Genomic DNA, 23,863 nt, shown 5'->3' with positions numbered 1-23,863 from the left:
TTGTGTATGTGTTTTTTGAAATTCCCATGGCCGGTCATTAGTCCAGTCATGAGTTTGATCTCTTTCCTGTTCAATCCCAGGACTACAGAGCTTCTTTTAAAACATGGCTTGGGCATCATTACCTTACCATGTTTTTGTTTAAGGACCTTGGTCCAATATCCTACGTGCTGTTTCCTAAGCCAGTTCCATAGTTCTAATTTGATCATAGCCTTGGTGATTGTCAGACAGGTTTCAGTCCAATAAATGGAGTTGTTGCCCCCATCCTAGCCAATCTATTGGCTTGTTCATTGCCACAGATCACTGAGTGACCAGGGACCCACACTAGGTTCACCCTATTGCTTCCCCCAGCTCCTCCAGAGCCCTGTGGCAATCTGCAACAATCTTAGATCTTGTTGCAGGAGCTGCCAATGATTTCAGGGCTGCCTGGCTGTCTGAATAGATGTAGATGCTACGGTCATTGTAGCATCTATGCATATTCTCCTCCACACATGTCCTGATTGCAGTAATTTCAGCTTGGAATACAGAGGCTGTTGTGAAAGTGCCACGACATTTACAGTGCCGCCACGACAGTACACGCAAACGGCGATAGAGGCGCTCCGCAACTCGGTTGAACGCGGGAGCGCCACCTAGCTACAAACGGCACCGGCTGCACGTCACGGCACGGCAGTCGAATAAGAGATACTGAGTTGTTATCATGTAACCAGCTATTGTTTCTAAGTGAGTGTGTTTGAATATCCACGCAATTATTGGTGATTAAAGGTTATAACACTTTTTGGCGATGAGGTCGGATATTTTCACTGCATTGTGGATTTGTGTGTTCGTGACAGGGCAGACATGGAACAGCTTATGCAAGCGCTCATTGAACTACAAACACAGCTGATGGTTGCTATTCAGGCACAACAAACACAGCTGACGGTTGCTATTCAGATGTTGTCAATGTCGCTTACTCATCGTCTGTCTTCCTCTTCTCCGCCTCCATTCCCTCTTTACGACGAGGCCACTGGAGACTGGGAGGATTATGAGAAGCGTTTGCGGCAACACTTCTTGACTTTCGGCATTGTCGACGCTCCTATGTGTAAGTCGTTATTTCTATCTTGGATTTCCCCACGAATCTATCAGCTGCTATCTCAGTTAGCCCCTCTGCGGGAACCTGCCTCTCTGTCCTTCCAAGAAATGTGTGACTTATTGTCTAACTATTACCGAAAAAACACCCACGTCATTGCCGCCCACGTGGCGTTCTACCAGTGTCGTAAACAGCCCCATTAATCTTACCGGGCTTGGGCGGCGGACTACACGGTCTGAGTAGGAAATGTCAGTTTGTCACGGACACTCATCATGAGTCTTATGCTGATTCAATGGTTAGGGATGCTATTCTACGGCTTGCTCCTGATAAAGAAGTTCGGCAATGTGCCCTACTACTGCCAAACCCGTCATTGTCGGAAGTTCTAAGCATCGCTCAATCCTTAGAAGTGTCTCACGCTGCTGGCACACAAATAGACGCGTGGTGTGATGTAGGCGCTGTACAGTCAACTTTCGACACAGACAATTTGCCTGTTTCACAGGAGAATGAAGATGTGGCAGTGGTTCACTCGTGTAGACAACGTCGCGTTGGGCCGCAACACTCGCAGCGAAAACAGCAACCACAGAAGCAGGTTCGTTCCGCACTTCCTTCTTGTCCACATTGTTTCGTACAGCATGACAGGGCCGCGTGTCCAAAACGTTGGGCCATGTGTAATTCCTGTAGGAAAAAAGGCCACATTGCTTCTGTGTGTCAGTCCCCTAAAGTTCCTGTCAATGAGGACGAGGCATCGGACATGGATGTTAACTGTGTGCTTTCTCAAAAAAATAAGTTGTTTGTTACTGTTCGTGTTCTGGATAAAGACATTCACATGCAGGTGGACACTGGCTCTGCAGTAACTCTCATTAATTCTCACACGTATTTGGAGTTGGGCTCCCCTCCCTTGTCTCCAGTTACGCGAAATCTGAGAACTTATAATAAACAGAAAATTCCTATCATTGGCCAGTTTGATGCTTCCACTGCCTACAAGTCTGTTGTTAGGCTCCTCATGTTTTATGTGGTGGATCATGCGGGCACTGAAAACCTGTTCAGTTATGATGCTTTCCGGTTGTTTGGGTTCTCCATTGATGATGATATGCACCTAATATCTGAGGATATTCCTTATCAACAGCTGGATGGATTGTGTTCTGAATTTTCACCTGTGTTCTCTGCTGGTCGGGGTTGTGCCAAGGATTTTGAAGCCCACATTACTCTTAAACCTACAGCTCGCCCTAAGTTTTTCCGGGCACGCCCTATTCCGGTGGCGTTGCGTGCACCTGTCAAGGCTGAGATAGACAGGTTAACAGCTTCAGGGATTCTCCTTCCTGTTACCTCCAGCGAATGGGCATCGCCCATCGTGGTGGTTTCTAAACCAAACGGGAGTCTGCGATTGTGTGGTGATTTTAAAGCCACTGTTAATGCTCAGAGTCTCATTGACACTTATCCTCTTCCCCGTCCTGAGGAGTTATTTACCAAGCTCGCTGGGGGCCAGTTCTTTTCCAAACTTGACTTATCGGAGGCGTACCATCAGTTGCCGTTGGATGCTTCTTCCAAGGAATTTCTCGTCATCAATACTCCTTGTGGGTTGTATCAGTACCAGTGGTTACCATTTGGCGTCGCTAGCGAGCCGGCCATTTTTCAGCGGTTTTTGGAACAGCTCACGGCTTCCATTCCCAGCTGCATAAACTATCTGGATAACATTGTTGTCATGGGGGCCTCCACTGAGGAGCACCTTCGCAATTTGCATTCCCTGTTTCGGGTTTTGCATTTGGCTGGGTTGAGGTGCAATCTGGACAAGTCACAGTTCTTCCAACCCTCCATTGTGTATCTTGGTTTCCACTTGTCCCGTAAGGGTATACGTCCTCTACGTCAGCACGTTGCGGCCATTAACACTCTACCCCAGCCGTCTATGGTCAAAGAACTTCAGGCGTTTCTAGGCATGAATGCTTATTATCACAAATTCATTCCATTCACGGTGGCGGTAGCTCATCCTCTGCATCAGCTGTTACGCAAAAACGTCCCTTTCTGTTGGTCCGACGAGTGTGAGCAGGCTTTTGTCTGCCTGAAGGCTCATTTGCAGTCGGTGCCTTGTCTTGCCACATTCCGTCCGGGTCAGCACTTGGTTCTGGTGACTGACGCGTCACAGTATGGCCTAGGGGCTGTTCTCGCCCATCGGTATGAGGATGGGTCAGAACGACCCATCGCCTATGCTTCCAAGACCCTCAACGATGCGCAACGGCGTTACTCTCAAATCGAAAAGGAGGCGCTTGTTATCATTTATGCTCTAAAAAAGTTCAGCGTTTTTTTGTATGGTTCTAAGTTTCACCTCATCACCGACCACAAGCCGCTGGTCTCTCTGTTCAGCCCATCGGCGTCGCGTCTGGATAAAGCCGCTCACCGCCTGCAATGTTGGGCCTTATACTTGTCTCGTTTTCACTACGAGATTCACTATCGGCCTACGGCCCAGCACGCCAATGCTGACGCATTGTCGCGATTGCCGATGGGCCCCGACCCGGTTTTCGATCGTTATGAACTACTCTGTTTACACATTGATGAGGAAGAACGTCGTGCAGTCGAGGGTTTTCCACTTACAGGTTCACAGGTCGCGTCGGCTACTGTGCGGGACCCGGTCCTGCATCAGGTGATTGGTTTTGTTCAACGGGGTTGGCTGGACAGGACCAAGGGCCGGGCATCGGATCCCCTTCGCAACTACCATGCCTTGCGCCTTCATCTGTCTGTTCATGATGGTGTTGTTCTTCTGGCCACGGATGGCACATCTCCACAGGTCGTGGTGCCAGCCTCTCTTCGCAAAGATGTTCTCAAACTGTTGCATGAAGGCCATTGGGGTATTTCTCGGACTAAGTCCCTGGCCCGCAGGCACGTTTATTGGCCCGGTATTGATTCGGACATCGCCCACATGGATGCTGCGTGTGGTCAGTGTGCTTCACAACTGGCTGCACCTCATACAATGCCCTCTCCATGGCCTGATCCAGCGCAGCCATGGGAACGGGTGCGCGCTGACTTTACCGGCCCCTTCCTCGGTACTTATTGGCTACTGTTGATTGACGCCTTCTCGAAGTTTCCATTTGTTGTTCGATGTCCGTCGCCCGCCACTGCAGCAACGACGCTGGCTTTGTCCAAAATCTTTGTGCTAGAAGGTCTTCCATCCACGATTGTCACAGATGATGGCCCTCAGTTCTCTTCGCAGGCCTTCCATGATTTTTGTACTGGACAGGGGATTCATCATGTTACAGCACCGCCCTTCCATCCGCAATCGAATGGGGAGGTCGAGCGCCTTGTCCACACTTCCAAAAGCCAGATGAAAAAATTCCTTAGTGATTTTTCCACAGATGACAGTCTGCTGCAATTTCTGAGTTCTTATCGCTTCACGCCTCTGGGTGATTGCAGCCCTGCTGAACTCTTGCATGGCCGCCAATCGCGCACTCTACTGCACCTGCTTCACCCTGTCAGGCCTTGTGCTGTGTCCCCTAGTGCAGGAAAATACTCGGTGGGCGCCGACGTGTGGGCATGAGGGTATGGATCTCGCCCTAAATAGATTCCAGGGGTGGTCAAGGCTCTTCGCGGCCACCGGCTTTGTGAAATATGTACGGACGACGGCATGGTTGTTCGCCATTATGACCAGATGCGCCCACGAGTGGTGGCCATGCTGGTGCCACTGCCCCTTCCTTCGTCTCCACCAGCCCGAGACGCCAGTCCTGTCACTGCTGCCGATCTACCGTACGTGTTGCTGCAGCCGATGTCGCTACCACTTCCGAGTACCCCGGAACCGGCCCCAGTCATGACGCCGCCTTCTCCGGAACCCATCTCGCTGGAGCACACCCCCAGGTCCACAACGCCTATGGATGCTGCTCCGGAGTTTTCACCCATCATCTCGTCCAGGAGGCACGTTCCACGCACGAGCTTCCATCCTGGACATTTTCGACCATACTCTCGTGTCTCTCCGCGGGATCTTCTTGGGGCCTCACAAGAGGCCATGGATGTCTCCGCACTGTCCATGTCTCCAAGGAAGTGAGTGTTTTTTTTTCAAGGGGGGAAAAGTGTTGTGGCAGTGCCATGACATTTACAGTGCCGCCACGACAGTACGCGCAAATGGCGATAGAGGTGCTCCGCAACTTGGCTGAGCGCGGGAGCGCCACCTAGCTACGAATGGCGCTGGCCGCACGTCATGGCACGGCAGTCGAATAAGAGATACTGAGTTGTTATCATGTAACCAGCTATTGTTTCTAAGTGAGTGTGTTTGAATATCCACGCAATTATTGGTGATTAAAGGTTATAACAGAGGCCAGTTTCCCTAAAGAGATGATGCTCGCCAGGTTCTCAGGACCAGGAACCGTCATAAAATAAATGAATTGGAATCTGCCTCAGTGTGAGTGAAAGGTGTTGACAACTGTAAAAAGATCACACTCATTGGTGATCTGACTCATTATTATAGAAATTAAATAAAAAATTAAATAAAGTTCCCTTCCTTATCCTTATCTATTTAAAAAAAAAAAAAAAAAAAAAAAAAAAAAAAAAAAAAAAAAAAAAAAAACAACTACACATTGATCTTGCCAAAAGCTGAGAAGTGATTCTTCTTGGTGTTAGGGCACCCTGGAATGCTCTCTGGGGCACCCTGTGATGCTAAATGCTCATTAATATTTGTTCATATGGGCGAAAATCTCATCTCGATAGTGTTGTTCATATGGGCGAAAAAGCTCTTCTCGAAAGTGTTGTAACTGGTTGCCTATCTGCCGAGCCAGGCCAGCTCTAATTTTAACAAACTGGCCGTGGCACTAAAATGAAAACTTCCGGTCAACGCCCTTCCGCTTTCGTTGCCACTGTGCCGCAGCCCAGAAGTTGTGGTTTGATAACTGGCAGCTATATAAGTAATGAATCTGGAAAGACAGTGTCAGTCGTCGAGCAGCTGCATGTGCCGCGTTATTCCATCTGGGCTAGGTGACTTGAACGGTTGGAATGTTCCCACTGCCCACTGGATTTTGTTGAAGTTCACACACTCCTTGGCCAATTCCCAGCCCTCTCTTCAAGTTTCTGATGATAAACATACAATAAAAGTACAGACAGCAGTGAGTATGAGCAAGGAAATTATATACATTTTCTGTGCTGCGAGTGAACTCATTTGAATAATATTAGCATGCTGTCTTAAGGTTTTTAAAAACACACTGAAAGCATCTTAAGATTAAATTTTGTACATTATTATTTGACCATGGCAGAATGGTTGCTGAGGAGACAGTCAAAGCACAAGCATTTTTTGGTAAACCTTAAATTCAGACGGTTCTGTCTAGATCCAAGCCCATGTGATTTCTTTCTCTTTCAAGAAGTGGAAGAAACAATTTGCGAATGTATTGTTTTGAGACCCTCAAAATGAAAATATTGTGCCATAGTTAAGACACTGGATACACATTTGTTGGTTTTTCTTTAGATATCATCATTGGAGTGTTCTGTTTGTTTCTTTTTCAATAAATGGCAGAATACGTCACCATCACTTTCATCTGCATCTGAGCCGGAAAGTGTAGGAATAAAAATCTGACAGACAGACAGACAGACAGCTGAACCAAGATATCTATTTAAATGGTTTGGTATCAACTGGCAAATTTCCACATGCAAATTCTAGTGTGCCACACAGTTTAATATGTAATTTGGGTAAAATATTAGTATAGTTCTCAATAATAAATGACAATTCACCCTGTGAGTTTTCTGATGTTGCATTATGGGTGTGCTTGTGAACTATTTGAGAAAAGAAAGGTCAGCATCTTGAAGTTGTGACACAAAGCATAGGCAAATTTCACTGTTGGTAGGCTGCAAAAAGAAAAGAGAGATCTTGAGAGATTCAGTGACTTGTCAGATAATTATTACATTACTTTAGAGTGCATAGTTTACTTATTCTATAAACAAATAACAGAATTTTCCATATAATTTTATACAGTTTCCACTTTCTGACTGCTTAAGCGAACTTATAAATACACAGTTTAATGAAGTGGAATTATGCTCAAAGCAGTGTGTATTTATGAAGGTGATTTTACATTTGCAACAAAGATGACAATATCCATTTTTGTTTACAGCCACTTTCGTAAGCCAATCAACATCCTCCTTGAAACTGTGCCCCAATTTCTTTTCCTGCTGTTGCTGTTTGGATACTTGGTGTCACTTATGTTTGCTAAATGGATTCTATATGGAGCAAAAAATGGTAAGTTTTTGTACACACTATATATGTCATAATGTTTTCAACAAACCACAGATCGCATATTCAGTGAAAACGAGCCTTCTGTCACCACTTATTACATGAGTGTTATAATGATTGATTGTCAGAAGTTACTAGATTTGGACATTCAGTAACACGTGGAATTTCTCTTATATGGAATCTGTGTGCTTATACATATTCTACCATGTAGAAAACAATGATTAAAAATGAAAAAAATTGTCTACTGTTGAAACACTTGAGTTGAATCTACAGTAGTTTCAAATTTCTAAGAATCATCTGCCCTTCTCACTTATTCCTAAAATAAAATCTAAAGGATTGAGACATAAAAAGGAATGTAATGGGTATGAAATAAAAGGTTTGTTTTCAAATTTTATTTGTTATGGCAAACTTTGAAATTCAATTTCTTCATATAAAAAAAAGGTCATAATATAAACAATCTAGTTATACTTCAGTGTGGAATTGAATACTTTTCTGATATCAAATTTGTAAGTGATTTTATGTTAAGATAAATGTGCAATTCTCTTCAACGACAGTAAATGTTTCAAATAGAATTCAACCTGTAAATATAAGCATGTGAAGCAGCACATGAAACATTTTTTATTTATTTATTGATGTTTTATTAGTTCACACCCTGAAAGGAACCAATAAAGACTAGGAGATAATGAGCAACATCTACAACAGTTGACATATACAATAAAACTGATGGAAAACTGTCAGTTAGCACTAACATTGCCACTTAGTCACATTCTGAGGGCATCACAAGTACTTGCTAGCCACAAACCTGCACAGATAGATATATCAACTTTAATAGCAGAACTTTGCAAATTGCACATTATTTAGAAGAATTTACAATGCAAGCCTTCATCTAAAATTATTTCAGTTATGACATAAAAATGTTGTGTTAAAATTGCAAATAAGGCAGGCTAAGAATAATCATCTGACTCAACCATACTAAAATGAAGTGCTGGAGTCTCTTCATTTTGCTTTGGCCTCAGGATACAAAGATTTTCCTCATTGTGCAAAAATGTGAGGAGAATGGCATTCATTGCTAAGTGACTTGGTTCATTCATTTATTAATTGATTCATTGTGTTCCATAGTTCTCATCAAAAAGTAGAACCTTAATAGGTATGGAACAATTCAAGGTGTACAAAAGCCAAGCAAATTGTAAAAACTTAATCTCTATAATACTGTAGTAATAATAAATTATCATTATACTGCTTAATGCTATTCATGGTTATGCCTGCAAAACTTTGTAAAACAAATTCAAAATAAAGCAGCTACTGCTTGCTACCTCCTCATATATACCAAATGGTTGTTGTTTATCTCCTGTTGGAAGCTTAGTATTTATTTGCCTACATTGGCCTTTTTGAAAGACATTTGTTACATGCAGCTGTAAATACTGAGTTCTGTTTGTATTAAATTACTACTGTCATGCAACTTAACAATAAACACAGCTACTTTTAAACCCATGAATATAGATATTTAGATAATTTGTTGAAATAGTGGCTAATGAGGTATGTTTTTAGCTTCCTTTCCAAGTGGTAGGGATTTACAGTTTCATGCTTTGTGTTAGATGGGGGCTTGCTGAATACATCTGCAGAAGAGTACATAACTTCACTCTGAACCAAGCTATTTGTTTGGTCCAGGAAATCACTTTTTAATACATTATTCATGCATATGTTACAGGAAAAGGTATAAACAAAATTAATTTATGATTTAAGCAGTCACTGTGATTACATGATGTACACAAACTACATGATAATATAAATTAACATACTACATTTTGCAGGTAGACCTGCCTTTGCTGGGATAGGTTTGATTAAAAGCATCACCTATACCATCAAAGGCAGGACTATCTGTGAAACCAGTCAAGTGATCTACAAGCTAAGCTCCAACCATTGTGCTGCATTCTACTTGAGCATGACAACTAACAAGCTGTCTGTCAGCATAAATGGCCACCAACAAGTTGTTGCCAAGAAACAGCTGGACTACCCAATTGCTGATGATGCCACCCAACACAATATTCTTCATTTCAATACCTGTGTCACACCCTGTGCCATCTGGATCCTTCCCACCAACACCTGCTTTTCTGAATTGTAATATATCCTACATTCCCATAACCCACCTGGCCTCAATCTTGACTAGTCTTTGTCCTTACCCTCTGGCCCCTTCCCTGTTCCCATTCCAGAACTACACAGTCCTCTATTCCACCAATGCACCCACATCTTTTAACCTCTCTCCTTTCCCATTATCCTCTCGTCTTACTGCACCTAGCTTTCCTACCCTCTTTCTCCACTTCACGCCTGTATGCTCCCACAAGCAGCACTTTACTGTCCTCCACCCCTACCCTGGTATCCCTCCGCCTCATTGCTACAGTCTCTCCTTACCCCCACCAGCCGATTGCATCTCCCATCATGTGCAGCTGCTCGCAGTGTGGCCTGAGCAACTTGTGACTGCAGTCATGTGTTAGTGAGTTGTGTGTGTGTGTTTTTCTGTGTGTCTGTTGTGTGTGTGTCTGTGATCTGTTTTCCACTGCAGAAGAAGAACTTTGTCCCAAAGCTTTAACATTTTAGCAATCTTTATCATTATGCTTATGTGCGACTCAGTGCCTACAAGAGAGGGGGGGGGGGGGGGGGGTCGAAAACAAAAAGTTTCTAACTTAACAAATAAAAAGTGACAGAAGTTTCATAATACCAATTTATTTTTGAGTATAATACCTGTGTACACTAATACACTTGTGGGCATGCTCAGATAACTTCTGCAAACAATTTACATAAAAGGTCTTCCATTTTGAGTCCCTCCAAGTGTTCACAGCATAAATCACTGAATCATCATTGTCAAATTGTCGTCCTTTGAGGTATTTTTTTTAGGTTTGGGAAAGGAAAACAGTTTGGTGGAGCCAAATCTGGAGAATATTGTGGATGACGTAACAATTTGAATCCACATTCACACCAAGTTTCCAGTGCTGCAAGGGCTTTGTACTCCGGTGCATTTCCTGATGCAAAAGTACTCCACACACCAATTTTCCGTGCCTTTTTTTATTTATCTCTTCTCTCAAATTGTGCAGGAGGGTGCAATAGTGTGATGCATTGATAGTTACACCCTTTTGCAAGTAATTCACCATAATTACCCCTTCAGCATCCCAGATGACTGATGCCATCACCTTACTGGCTGATTTTTGCACCCGAAATTTTTTTGGGCTGGGGGGATGAAAGACATTTCCATTGTTGTGACTGTTATTCTGTCTCAGGACCAAAGTAGTGAACTCATGTTTCGATCATTGTTACATACCTTTCAAGAAAGCTGTCTTCATCCGCTTCAAATTGGTGGACGATTTCTTCCCAACATTGCACACACTCCCATCTCTGATCTCCTTTCAAGTCTTTTGAGATGCATTGAGATGAAACTTTACACATTCCCAGAATATCCACAAAAATGTCATGAGCATGCCTTTGGGAGATTCCAAATGTGCTTTCAATGTGCTGAAACATTGTTCTATGATCCTGCAAAATCATATCATGAATTGCAGTCACTATTTCATCAGTGGCAATGGTGACAGGCCTTCCAATCCTTGGTCAATCTTCCGCACTTGTTCTTCCACATTTTAAGTCAGATACCCAGTTTTTCACTGTTGCATAAGACAGAGCACTGTCCTTAAGTGTGTTCCGCATGTCCTCTGCAGTTTCCTTGGGCATAATTCCCTTCAAATAAAGATATTCAATCACAGCACGGTTCTTGACTCACCGTTTTGCTTACACTACAGTATACTACACATCCTAGTGGCAAAATTAACAGAGCTGGAGCCACAAAATTTGATTTGCATACACACAAAGGGTCACCATAAAAATAGGTGGTGTTGTTTGTACGAAACATTGTGGTAACTATCTCGGGCTAGAAACTTTCCTACTGTCCCTCATACACTACATGGTGAATATTTAAGTGTCAGATTATATTAAACTGATAGTTTTGTTAATACTGCAGTTACACAAAATTATTTACTGCACAAATTTACTGATTTTTTTAATGCTACACACTAAGATACTTTTTTTGTCCAAGATGGTTGTAACACATTTCCTCACTGTAACATTTATTATCTCCTAGGTGCAAGTATACTAACATTGCTAAATCTATAAATGCATGAAATTAAAAAACTGTAACTATGAACTTGTAAACAGCTGATTATAAACCATTAATTTCAGTATACTGACACCAGTGAAACATTCCTTAAGTGTAAAACTCAAAAGTCAGATGTTTATTTGATGGCAACATTCACAGTTGCCCAAAGATACCAAACTCATGAAATATCCTCTCTGTTAGATATGTTTATGTTGTCATTTTATAGCTCATTAAACTCTAAAAGGTGGAGTTAATACCATCTTGTTCATTGAGTGGTGAGTCAGGTTTTCTTCTATTGCAGCAAATATTTGTAGCTTTTCAAATACATCAAATAGTTTATTTTTTACCCTGTACAGAACTGTTAAGCTTTCTGTAGACTCTACCTCCAGGGTCATTTCTGAAATTCTTGAAGTGAGCACAATCCATAGATTTCTTGGACATAGTGCCTTCCTTATGGTCTTTTACTGTGCTACAGTCTAAAGCTCCTTCCAGTTTAGTGAATTTATGTCTTCAAGCACGTCCTATATTTTATCCCTATACCAACCTGATTGCCATAAATCATTGTTTCTTATCTTGGCAACAGTAAGAATATTTCTGCCTAACTTTTGTGGTGTGGAGGCTTTAAACCTTAAATCCATGTTTCTAAAGAGTTTGTATATCTTATTACTTGCTTTCCCTAAGTAGTTGAGCTACACAAATTTCTCTTTTATCAGATCCTTTCTTTGCTTTGTGGTCTGTACTATTTGATTCTTTTATCCTATATACAGTTTACCTATATCCTTCCCCTTCTCCAATTTAGTTGTTAGCAGCCATCACTTGTTCAAGGATCTGAATTTATTTCTGCTTGTTATGGTTGCACCTTCCACATCAGACAAATTAGGCACCAGGCTATTGAATGATGCGAAGACAAAAAATAATGATCATTTTCAACAGTAGTGTAAAAGGTAGCACATGTTCAAAGGTATATATTGAAACTGGACATAGAATATAGCACACATGGGTGCTAAGGCTGAATAATCTGTGCATGAAGCTCAGGATAGGAACTTAGGTAATAAGAGTTCAAAGATGTAGAAAGGTTTAAAAGTTCCGCTCAGAATAGGAAAAGATGAGCTATTGAAAGAAGGAAACATGGATCACTACTTACTGAACAAGCCATGTGCAAACTATGTTTTTAATTCCACCCTCCGTAGGTTACCATTGTGGGAAACAATACGTACGCCTTTAGGCTCAGCATACAAACACACGCCTTAAAAAGAATGTTACTTGAGCAACTACCAAGAAGGAATACACAGGTACTTGTGGATGCCATAGTCGAATAAACATATGTAGCAAGTCGCTTTGCGATGGATGCCAGTCTCTTAACATCTATGCACAGTAAGGGGTATCTTTGTATTCTTGAAGACAATAGAAAAAGAGATCATTAACACTTCATTGTTTCGTCAAATATGTGTGTCCAATCCCCATAACAACCTATTGTTTAAATACCATGAGGGAAACAGTAATATGGAAGTCTTTAGAGTGGTATTTGCAAAAATCCCAGATAGAACATGACCAACAGATAAAATGTTGAATTAAGTAGGAATAGCACTTAATGTGGGGCAGGCAGTTATCAGATCCATCATTTTGATGAAGGGTTAAGTCAGTCTTGATGACAGTGCAAGAACTTCCTACGACACAGAGCTAAAACTCTGTTAGATCTATAATTGCTCATTAGGGGCTTTGTGCCAGTTTCTGTAAACAGTACAAGAAAGCATTAGCAATGTCCGACATGTAAGCTAGAGTGAAATATTTGTAGGTATTCCAGGTTTGTTTGAAGCTGTAATGTATAGCTATTGTAGAAGTTTTCATAAAAGCAGCCTTGAGAACAAACATCCGTAACACGAGTATTTACTTCATTGGAAGAAGTAACATTTTTAAGAAATTCTAGTGTTTATCATGAAATATCAAGCCAATTGAACAGTGTTCTTATCAGTTTAGTAACCTTCCAAGGTGTGAACTTCCTTACAGTTTAAAACTTTGAGCCAGTTTGGGACTCACACTACCTTCTGTGGGATTGTTCTTACTCAGTAAGCTATCCATGATGATTCATGAATCACAATTACAGTTTCAGTCCTAAAAGTTCTTGTCTCCTACTTTCCAAAATTCACACAAGCTTTCCTTCATATCTTGCTGGGCTACCATTCATGGAAGAAAGTCTATTCCAGACAGAAGCAAGTCTCAGGCTAGGTTTGTTTCCAGAATAAATTTTTTGCTCAGGAGTAATTGTGTTTCCTGTTGTGTAACTTACTTAGAGTTTGAAACTGTCTGCCTGACTTGGGCTTGAGCCTGAACTCTACCCTTTTTGGACAGTCTTCTAACTGAGCTTATGTTATTATTATGACCAGTTGTTTATGACTGGAACATTTCCAGTTGCTTAAGATATCACAATGTTAAGTGAGAGGGTAGAGAATTCTCATCACTCTTCCATCTAATTCCAGTTTTGCAGGAAGCCACAGAATTGTTAGAGACATATTGGGCACTCATAATATGTTGCTTATTTTACACTTTGGTCTTCTAAGGCATTTGGATATTGATAAGACAATTTACACATATAGGAAGAATGTACTTATCCATTAGACAATAAATTACTACTGTTAGTGTCTTCTATGAATTGTCAGTGGCATTTTACTGCATATATCACAGTAGCCTTTCAAGTATATCATAATATTGTGGTGGCACTGAAAGTGCTGCAAAATTGCTCAAGTACTCACTCAAAAGCTCAGTTCACACAATCAGTGCAAGGAATAAGAACAATCTAGATGCAGGCCTAAAATTAATGAACATAGTTTGGTCTAAAATATTTCCATTATTCACAAACACCTATTTTCAGTAACTTGGTACAAACCACAAAATGTTTTACCTATGATTTAATAAGAACCTGTAGAATTTATTGATGGGGAACACATGTTGCTTCATTGACAAATTTCTTAGCAGAACTAATTGATGTATTTGCTGATGATTTGCAGTAATCCTACCAGTACAAGTAAATACCATACATTTTTTCTTGCATAATATGTAGCTTTGATAGTTTAGGAATTATTATATGCACTTTGTTATGATACTTTTTTATTGGCACAGGTGTGACAACACAACAAACTATCCTGGCATTATGAATGTCATTATTCCAGGAAACTCAATGGGCAGTCAAAATACAAAATGCGATCAGTGCAAATGATTGAAACAGCTAGTATGTGTAACTCAGAACATGGAGTGATGTGGAAGCCATGTTTGTGTTAATTGGTCTTGGTGGTAGAATTGAACTGGCTGAGCATATCGCCAGTGGAAAGTAAACAACAGGGTCAGTGGTTCTGCCCTTATTGCACATTGTGTGCAAAGTCTGTCAGAGCATTCCGCACTACTCTGCTGCAATATCCATGCCAGCTCATCAACATCCATATCAAATGGGGATACTAAGATTCTCTCCACTGAAAAGACAAAGTAGGGACAAAAATGGCCTGGTTTCTGCCACAACTTCCACTGCAAAATCCAGCAGGAGGTCTACCATCAAAGTAGGCAACACCAATGCAGCTGTCTCCGCCAGAATGGCAGAAAATTGCTAAGGCTGACATAACAAGTGGTCTGTCTGCATCAGTGGGGACAAGGACTCATACGCAGTTGAATGGGGAAAGGAGGATGCAGCTTCCAAGTCTATGAGCTCGGCATTGGGTGCTGCAGGAGTGATTGCCACTGGATACCCTATTCCTCAGACGAAAGGAGGACAGGGGAGAGCGTAGTGGGGAAAGCAGCTGATGTGCATGGTGCCACAGTTTTTGAGACTCTTACTGGAAAACAGTACAATGGACCTCATTGCCTGCCTGGCACAGAAACGGAGGCATTGAGGGCCAGTGAGTCATGGATGGAACTGATCGGAATGACGGGTCTGCTGCATCTGACCAACATCCACCACAAATAAATGCCACCATTTGTGACCCACCACAACACCCAGCAGCAACACTTGATGCCAGCTGAAACACAAGGCCCAAATGGCAGCCCTGCAAGGAAAATGGAATGGGCTAATGGGCTGCTACATTCTGGAGCATATGACTTGGTGTGTAAGAAATGCAATAGGCCCTGCTGCTGGCACCCATGCAAATGATCCACTGGACTGCAGCTGTTCATGGGTATCACCTGATATGTGGCTAGAAAGCTGCATGATTCTCAGCAGCCTGCCAGAAACTGTTTAATGCTTCCTCTAATCATCTCACCTCGTTCCGCAGCAGTTCATCCCACCTACATTATACATTATTCTATACTTATACCTAACAAGCACAAAATATAAATTTACTCTTATCTTATAGGTCTCCACGCATACAATCTTCTTCCCACTGGTTCATCCAACACTTCCTGCTTGCTCCTCTGCCCCTTCTTTTCCACATTTTCCCTTTGTTCCAACCCCACAATTCCTGGAATAACTTCTGGACTCCCATGAAACGGTATCAAATATTCCACTTGTACAATTGTTGTCCTCACATGCAACTGGATCTTGGTGACATAGTTCCCACAACTTGATATGGCCCTTGTTATTTTGCAAAAAAATATCTTTGTCTTCTTTAGAGTATAAGCATTCAAAAACATTATCCATTAGCCAACATTCTATTGCGGAATCCTTGCTGCATGGTTCCACTTCTGACACCAATTGTAATAACCTGTAGATTTTTGGAGCAAGAGGACACTGTGCAGTGCCAATCAAGCAGGCTGAAATTCCAAATTGCTGTAGTATAGCCCTGCAGTACAGGAAGCAACAGCATGGCTGGGACATCCAGCTGCCATGTGTGTGTTGTCGTCCCACATTACTGACAGAACACAGCAGTGGATGAGCAATGTCTCGTGACACAATTGCCTACACTAATGGTAATATCAGGTCTGCAGCATATGTCATGGAGTGGCTTTCACACCCTGCACTGCCCAGCAGACAGAAGGCAGGTAACGTAATGGCAGTGACCTGCCCTGGGTCAAAGGCAGGCAAGTTTCTTCCCAGGGCTGGTGCTTGCCTGACGTGGTTGTGGCTCCAAGTTCTCTGATTTCAGGGCTGAATGCTCTGATGCAGAGTTGAACTACGGTTTGTGAACAGCATTCTGAATTGTGCCCAAGCGTCACAGCCCCGTAGTGATAGAGATATTAGTGTAAAATGGCTAAGTATTTATATGTTTATACATTTCTGAGCTGTGCTTGCTATACCTTGCAGCATATAGGTCTATACTAAACATTTTGGTGGACACTGGTGTGGTAGGCTTCCATCCTCTTCTGCAACGTTGTGACAGCTGTGTTATATTTTATATGGTATAGCATCTGTACTTGCCTGTAGCTAGTGCTATTGCAAACCACTTCCTAATTTGTACATTTCTGACCAAATATGGTTGGTGTGCTACACAGGGAACAGAGCACAAACACAGTTTGATAGATTGAAAAGACTGCTTACAGTCTGAACAACACATGAATTTGATGTCTGTTTGGTGAAGCAAGTTACGAGGATGGCAGATATGCACGGCCTATGGAAGAAGCTTAGCATAATAAGAGATCCTCTTGCATGGATCTCATGAACCAGACATCGTAGAGGTAATTGACACAACAGGGAATGTCCTTAATCAAATGCTCCAAATTTCTTTGATTAATTTCTGAGGCAGACAAAATTCCAGAAGGCAGACACTTGAAGTGGTAAAGCCCAAAGGGGGTATTGAACACTAAGAAATGCTGAGAGGGAGCATCTGAGAGAAACTCCAGATGTCTATTGCACAAGCTGATAGAAGAAAAATATTGGTTTTGTAATCTTACCCCACCACATATCACCATTAAAGTTCTATGTCTCACCAAAAAGTTAAGAAAGCTTCAAGAGGTGTAAGATACACAAAAGAAAAAACTTTTTACTTATCTTCATTATCTCATTGTTGTTGTTGTTGCCTCAAAGTCTTGTTGTGTCTAGGGATACATTCTTGCAGCTGAAATTTTGATTTAACATTCTGAGTTCCTGAAGACAAAATAACTGATGAAGATTTGCCTGTTGCTATGAATATATTTTTTATTTTATCCCAGTCTTCTAAATCACAATGACTTAACAATTTTCACTTCTATCACACCACAAGTTTAGGAAAATGCATGTGTTTCCAACAGAGGCTTGCTCACCATTACTACTTACATTCTGTGGTACTAAAATTTCCAAAGTGTTTACAAAGCAAAAGAGTTTACAAACTTTCCTGACAAGGAAGAATCTTTGCTAAAATATATCATTAGTTTGTAAATGAGTCCAGTAATAAATTTAATAATTAACAGTAGACTGTGAAATTAATAATATGAATTTTAATCATGCCACAAATTTTGTAATTTCAAATGTTTTTAAAAGAAGAGTAATTTTAGCTGTCCATACAGAATACTAACAAATTAATTTCTTTTTACATACTTTAGCTTGAAACATAACACATGATATACAAAATCATATGAAGTTCATTTAATTAAACAGCTGAGAATGTTCACCTATGCCAGATTTGAGAGCATACAAGGTATTGGTTATTCCTATTAAGAAAAAGGTAATGTTAGAGAAGGGTGACCCATTATTAGCTCATGACAACATCAACAACAGCTCCTCTGGACACAGAACCCAATGACTAGGTGAAACATGAGAAACATTGCTGAGTTTCAGCCAATGCTGCAGCTTGGCTTTAACCTTGTCATGTGTGGCAAAGGGAATGAGGTAGGGGTAACAAAATGTAGGTATTGCTGATGTTTTAAGGAAGATGTAAGTCTCTAAATTTTCCACCTGCCCAAATGTATTCTCACTTAGTATAGGGTCCAAATCCTGAAAGGGGGCTGATTGGGGCAGTAAATGGACTTTACCAATGATCTGAAATCCAAAAACACAAAATCCATCTTGAACAAAAATATTTTGTGCCAACTCTGACAGTGCTAAGCACTCTAACAGTGTAAGTTGCCCATCCACATTCTTATAACACTCCATGATGGAATACTCTATTTACTAAAAGATACTATTTGACACATGCAGTCTTTGCAATGCAGGACAGCCTAAGAGCCAGTAGTGTCGAAATAATTACACTGACCCATAGCCCCCTTGTCTACCAGAAACTCAGTTGATCACCCGTACATCACCAGAATTAGTGGGGTGATGCTTGTATGGCTTCAGAGATGGCCTCTGAGACCAGGGAAACTCTGAGGCCATCAACAATTGTCCTGTGGCTTACCTACTGTTACAAATGAATGCTAAGTGGTCTACTTTTTGGCACACCCCATGCATGGTATCATCGTAGAGGCAGTACTGTTTGAAATGTGCCAGATGACAACTGATGTAGGACTGCCAGCTTGCTCACTGAGTGGAGCCAGGATGACAGTGCCAAGAGCTCAGAAAAACTTGTGAATTGGGACCACAATTCTTTGACTTGCATGTACCCACTGAGCTCACCATGGGCAAAGAAGAGCAGCATCATAACATCACCGTGCTTGAATTTTCAGTGATGCCATCACATGAAAGCTAGTGGAAGACCTCGCAGAGTGCCAGATACTGTTTACCACATGAATCTAACTTCACCACCTGCCAATTGTTGGAAAGTCTGTCCCTTGTCTCTGCCTTAAGATCATGTGATTCAGTTATCTGAGCCACTCAAGCAAAAGATGGTCAGACAAGAACAATGCTCTAGTTTGAACCTTGGGGTCGGTGGTTATTGGACAATCAAGTCCCTAATTAGTTGGTCTTTCACAAGAGACCTTTAGGTTCCGTGATACAGTCCACATATGACTGCCCAGGGTGCTTGTGGTACTTGTTAAACTGCAACTGTTCCACCAGCCCATGGGTTTGATTTCCAAAATACTGCATGAGCAACCAAAAGAGTTCCTCAAAGTTGGGGTCAGCAGAGGGCTTCAAATTTTGTATGATTTCATACTACCCTATACTACTGGACAGTGACAAGGTGGCAATATCATCTGGGCCAGTGATATGCCTTACCTGACAGTGCAGCAACACCCAGTTCAGGTAATTCTCCCACATTTCTACAGACTTACTGAAACTGGTGAGTAGCTTTTGGGGGCAGGGAAGCAGACTTCTCTTCAGACACCTGATCAACAATGCTTGAGACCAGAACAATTCCATGTTCTGTTTGAGCATCTCCTGCACCTTCTCCTGTTGCAGCTTTTGTTGTTCCTTGTGGAGGTCCAATTATTCCTGCCAGCATAACAAAAATGCCAGTCCTAGTGACAACAGATGAACACTGCAAAACAAAGCAAATGTGTTACACATGTAGGAATGCCCACATTGCCACTTTTATCATATCTGCACATCGATGACAATGCTACAAACCGTACTGGTGATACGAATGTCACCATTCTAGAAAACTTGACAAGCATCCATATACAAGAGAGCAGAGAATATGAAACCACACAGAGACTGGCATGAAGAGGAAAATAAAATATGATTAGTGTGAATGACTGAAATGACTAGTATGTGGAACCCAGAGCACAGCATGATGCTAAAGCCAGATCCATGTCAGATGATCTCAGCATTAGAAAGGAACTGAGCCGGTCTATCCCACTCCACCAAGCATACAACAGAGTTAACAGTTCTGCCCACGCCACACTTTGTGCCTGCCACCTGTGACAGCATTCTGTTCTTCTCCCAGCATCAGCAGTTCTGTACATACCACACTGCATGCCTGCCATCAGTGACAGCATTCTGCTCTACTCCGACATAATACCCATGCCACTTCATCTGTGTCTGTATTGATGTCCAGTGGGGGGACACTAAATATACAGTTGTAATATAACAATTTTTGACAAAATAATTTAACTGGAGAGATAAAAAATCTACTCATCAAGAGGCAACAGAACAAACACATAAAACAAGGTTGTAATTGGGCAAGCTCTTGAAGCCAGTGGCTTCTTCTTCAGACAGAATGGTTGAAGGGGAAGGAAGATGAGTCAAGGAAAAGGGGTAGATTTTGGGAAAGTCACCCAGAACCGCAGATCAGGGGAGACTTACTGCACAGAATGAGAAGGAAAGACAAATTCAATTGCCTTGGCCTTATGGCTGAAGAAGGAGCCACTGGCTCTGAAAGCTTACCTAATTACAACCTTGTTTTATGTGTGTGTTCTGCCACTGCTTGGTAAATATACATTTGTTTGTTAACAATAATCACTGTGTTAATTTACAATTTTTTACAATTTTTTTGTCTTGTTCCACTTCTTCAGTTGGTTTCTATAGACTAAACATTAATTGTAAACATCTAAAATGTGTATCTCTAATTTGTTTTTCTGATCTGTTCCACATTTGTGAGGAATTTTTCTCTGTGAATTTATGGAACAGAGGCTGTAGTTAATATAAATACATATATTTTTATGCTTTTGATAGTTACTTTCCTTCTCTCTGTTCAACAAAACATTCATGTAATACAACTGTCTACTTACAGAACTGTTGACAAGTGAACATTGTGCACCAAATGTGCTCATCACATTCATCAATATGCTCCTTTTCAAGGAATCTGATGCATTGTGTAATAGTGAAGGTGAAGACTGCTGTGATCCATACTTTTTTAATAACCAAAGAATGGTACAGGCAGTCATGGTACTTGTGGCACTCCTTTGCATTCCGTGGCTTCTTCTGGCCAAACCAATATATATAATTCGTTCCCAGAAGAAAAATAGACAGGTATGTTATAAAATATCAATATCATTTTGTGCTTTCTCCAATTTTATATTTATTGTATGCCTATTATGTAGCTCTACCGTTCATGCATAGAGACTTCATTTTCAGGAATGCTGATGTACCTATCAGCTATCAGAGTCAATATTATTTTCTCAGATTAGGAGCCATAGCAGATACTTAAATATGCAGAAGGTGTGGCTAATTTGTCAGCCATTGTCAGGTATTTAGATTCCCATGTTGTTGCTGGCACCATCCTTAAATATTTGTCTTATGTTACCATTATCACCATTCCCATTTCTATACAAATTAATCTTACACTGCTGTGTAATCTATCTCTTCACAAGAACTGAGCTGCACACCACCTTTATTGAGAATGTTATTTATAAATGAAGTCATTAATATATGCTTGAATAATTACATGATGCTGAACTCAGGAGACATAGAGGGCAAATCAGTGGAACCTTTAATGGAGATAGGCTTAGGACTGAACCAATTTTGAAAAAGATGTAAATGCTGAAGTCAGATGAGAAAGTTATTCAAATTCTTGACCCAATAGGGGATACTGAACACATACATAAAGGGCATCACAAATGGTCACACATTTGTTTGATCTATGGGAGAGCATTGAGGAAATGCTGAAAACATCTGAACTGGCAGGCATTTGAAGATAGACACCAGGTATTCCCTGAAAGTCAACTTACAAAGTTTCAAGAACCAGCATTGTGTGAGGAATCTTGGGCAGCCTATACTACAGCCCCTATACCTCACTCTGTAGGGGCCACAAAGACAAGATTAGACTGATTACAGCATGCACAGAGGCATTTAAGCAACCATTCTTCTGTGCTCCATGTGTTCAGAAAAAATCTTAACATTTGGTACAATGTATTTGAAGATGTAGGACAGTTTCAAAACTGACTTGAACAAGGTTTCAGAAAACTTACAAAACGTTTCAGTAATCTGCTCATTGATGAATCAGAAGTGTTCAATCCGTAACAGCGGTGTCATGCTATTGTGGTTTTAGGTAGGCAATAAAATATAGGTGATTTAATTTGTTTGATTGTTGCAGTAGAGGGACCTTATTGATTACTTAAAAGGTACTAAAATCAGGTAGATCAATCTTTAAGACAATTCTACATAGCAGTTCATAGCAATAGAGAAGTTTAAATTAAGTGCATTTTTATTGTATTAATGTTACTGTACTTGCATCTGAAAATAATAGCCATCATCATTTCTTCCATCAAGTCAACTTATTGGGATTTTTCTACATTTTGTCTTGCCCAGTCATCGGTTGTGTTTGTACATTTGATGCCACCTCTAATTCTCAGGTCCTTGAAGATCTTTTTGTTTTTTGTGGGCATCATTAATGTTGCCTTGTAGAATCTTCCTGGAGTCATTCTCGTTAAAGCCTAGTTGATTGGTCCTATGAGGAGCCATTCTCTTTCATTTAACCATACCATCAATGTTACTTCAGTGTGAGAGTCACCAGCTGGCTACTTTCCAGTCGTTAGGTATTGTTGGATATTCCCATTCCTTACAGTATTTGGTTTTTGTCTTTTGTAGGCAGTAATGAAGGAACATCATTTCTGTTGCTTGGAGAGGGTTATTGTTTGGTCCAGCATGTGTCGCTGCTTCCATTCCAGACCACATTATAGATACAAGGTATGTTTTGATCTTGGAAGTTTGTGGCAACATTCCATCCCAAAGTTTCTAACCCTACTGCGTTGTAAAATTTGGAATCTTTTTGTATTCTGTACTCTTGGTGCACAGTATCATCCAAGGAAAATAATGGAAGTTGTCAACAATATAATTCATTGCTGGTCATTTGGATAAGTATTGGGAAGTTTCTACTAAACATCATACCAACTATTCCAGTTTCATTGACCTTAAGTCTGTGTATCATAAATTCTAGTTTAGACTGGACCTTTACGTCTATCTCACCTTGCATAATTACTTCTTTGACTAAGACTTAGGCAATAGTTGTTGGGACCTTTCATTTGACTGGTTGTAAAATTTCTCAGCCTTGATTGGTTGACTCCATTCTTTGCTTCCAAAATTCCTTTCTGTACTGCTGGCAATTACAAGTGCAACACCCTGAAGGATAGCAAATAACAAAGTGCTACTTATTGTGCATATACAATATGGTATGAAGAACAAATGATTAATTTGTAAGTGTTTTGGGGGTTGTGCAGGATGTAAAATTACTACACAGAGCGGTTTCATCTGGTACCAACAATGGCTCTGACTCAGCTGGGCACTGGGTTAAACTGAACTTGTACACCCTTTTCCAAAAAAGTTCCAGGACATTTTAATTTTTTTAAAGTAGATAATTGCACTTACCAAGTCATGAACCTAGCTCCTTTTGAAGCAATCACCTTTGCTGTCTATACATAGTTACCAACGTTTCTGGTGGTCTTGGAAGCAAATAGGGAAATTTTCAACAATGATGATTGTAATCTCCTTTGTCACATCTCGTTGGAGTCTGTGATATCCTGATGAAGCTTTCTTTCCAGTCGCCTTTCCACTCATGGAAACAAGAAAAATATTGCAAGGGTTAGGTTGGATGAATATGTCGGATGTAGGATGGCAATAATGGAATGTCCGGCCAGATACACAGTAACAGATAAAGCAGTACGATATGGGATCTTACATTGTCATGCAATAAGAACCAGTTCTGAGAATGCCACAAATCATGGTGGCAATGTTTAGTTGTTTGTCACAAACATTTCAAAACTTCATTGTAAACAGTTTGGTTCACTGTTTGACGTGGAGGAACATACTCATGGTGCACTA

General features: G+C 41.1%; 1 protein-coding gene across 2 annotated transcripts in view; it reads left to right on the top strand.

Moving 5' to 3' along the window:
• LOC124615659 (V-type proton ATPase 116 kDa subunit a1-like) overlaps positions 1–23,863 on the top strand; it is a 245,611-nt gene that overhangs the window by 197,419 nt on the left and 24,329 nt on the right. For both annotated transcript variants that reach the window (XM_047143682.1, XM_047143681.1), the window contains exons 12-13: positions 7,138–7,262; positions 20,838–21,076. In XM_047143682.1, coding sequence (XP_046999638.1) covers positions 7,138–7,262; positions 20,838–21,076 — 364 coding nt within the window. The remainder of the gene's footprint in view (positions 1–7,137; positions 7,263–20,837; positions 21,077–23,863) is intronic.

Source organism: Schistocerca americana, chromosome 5 (genome assembly GCF_021461395.2).
Source record: "Schistocerca americana isolate TAMUIC-IGC-003095 chromosome 5, iqSchAmer2.1, whole genome shotgun sequence".
In the NCBI taxonomy this organism is placed as follows: domain Eukaryota; kingdom Metazoa; phylum Arthropoda; class Insecta; order Orthoptera; family Acrididae; genus Schistocerca; species Schistocerca americana.
Note: the sequence above shows the minus strand (reverse complement) of the source record. Positions and strands in the feature narration are given on the sequence as shown.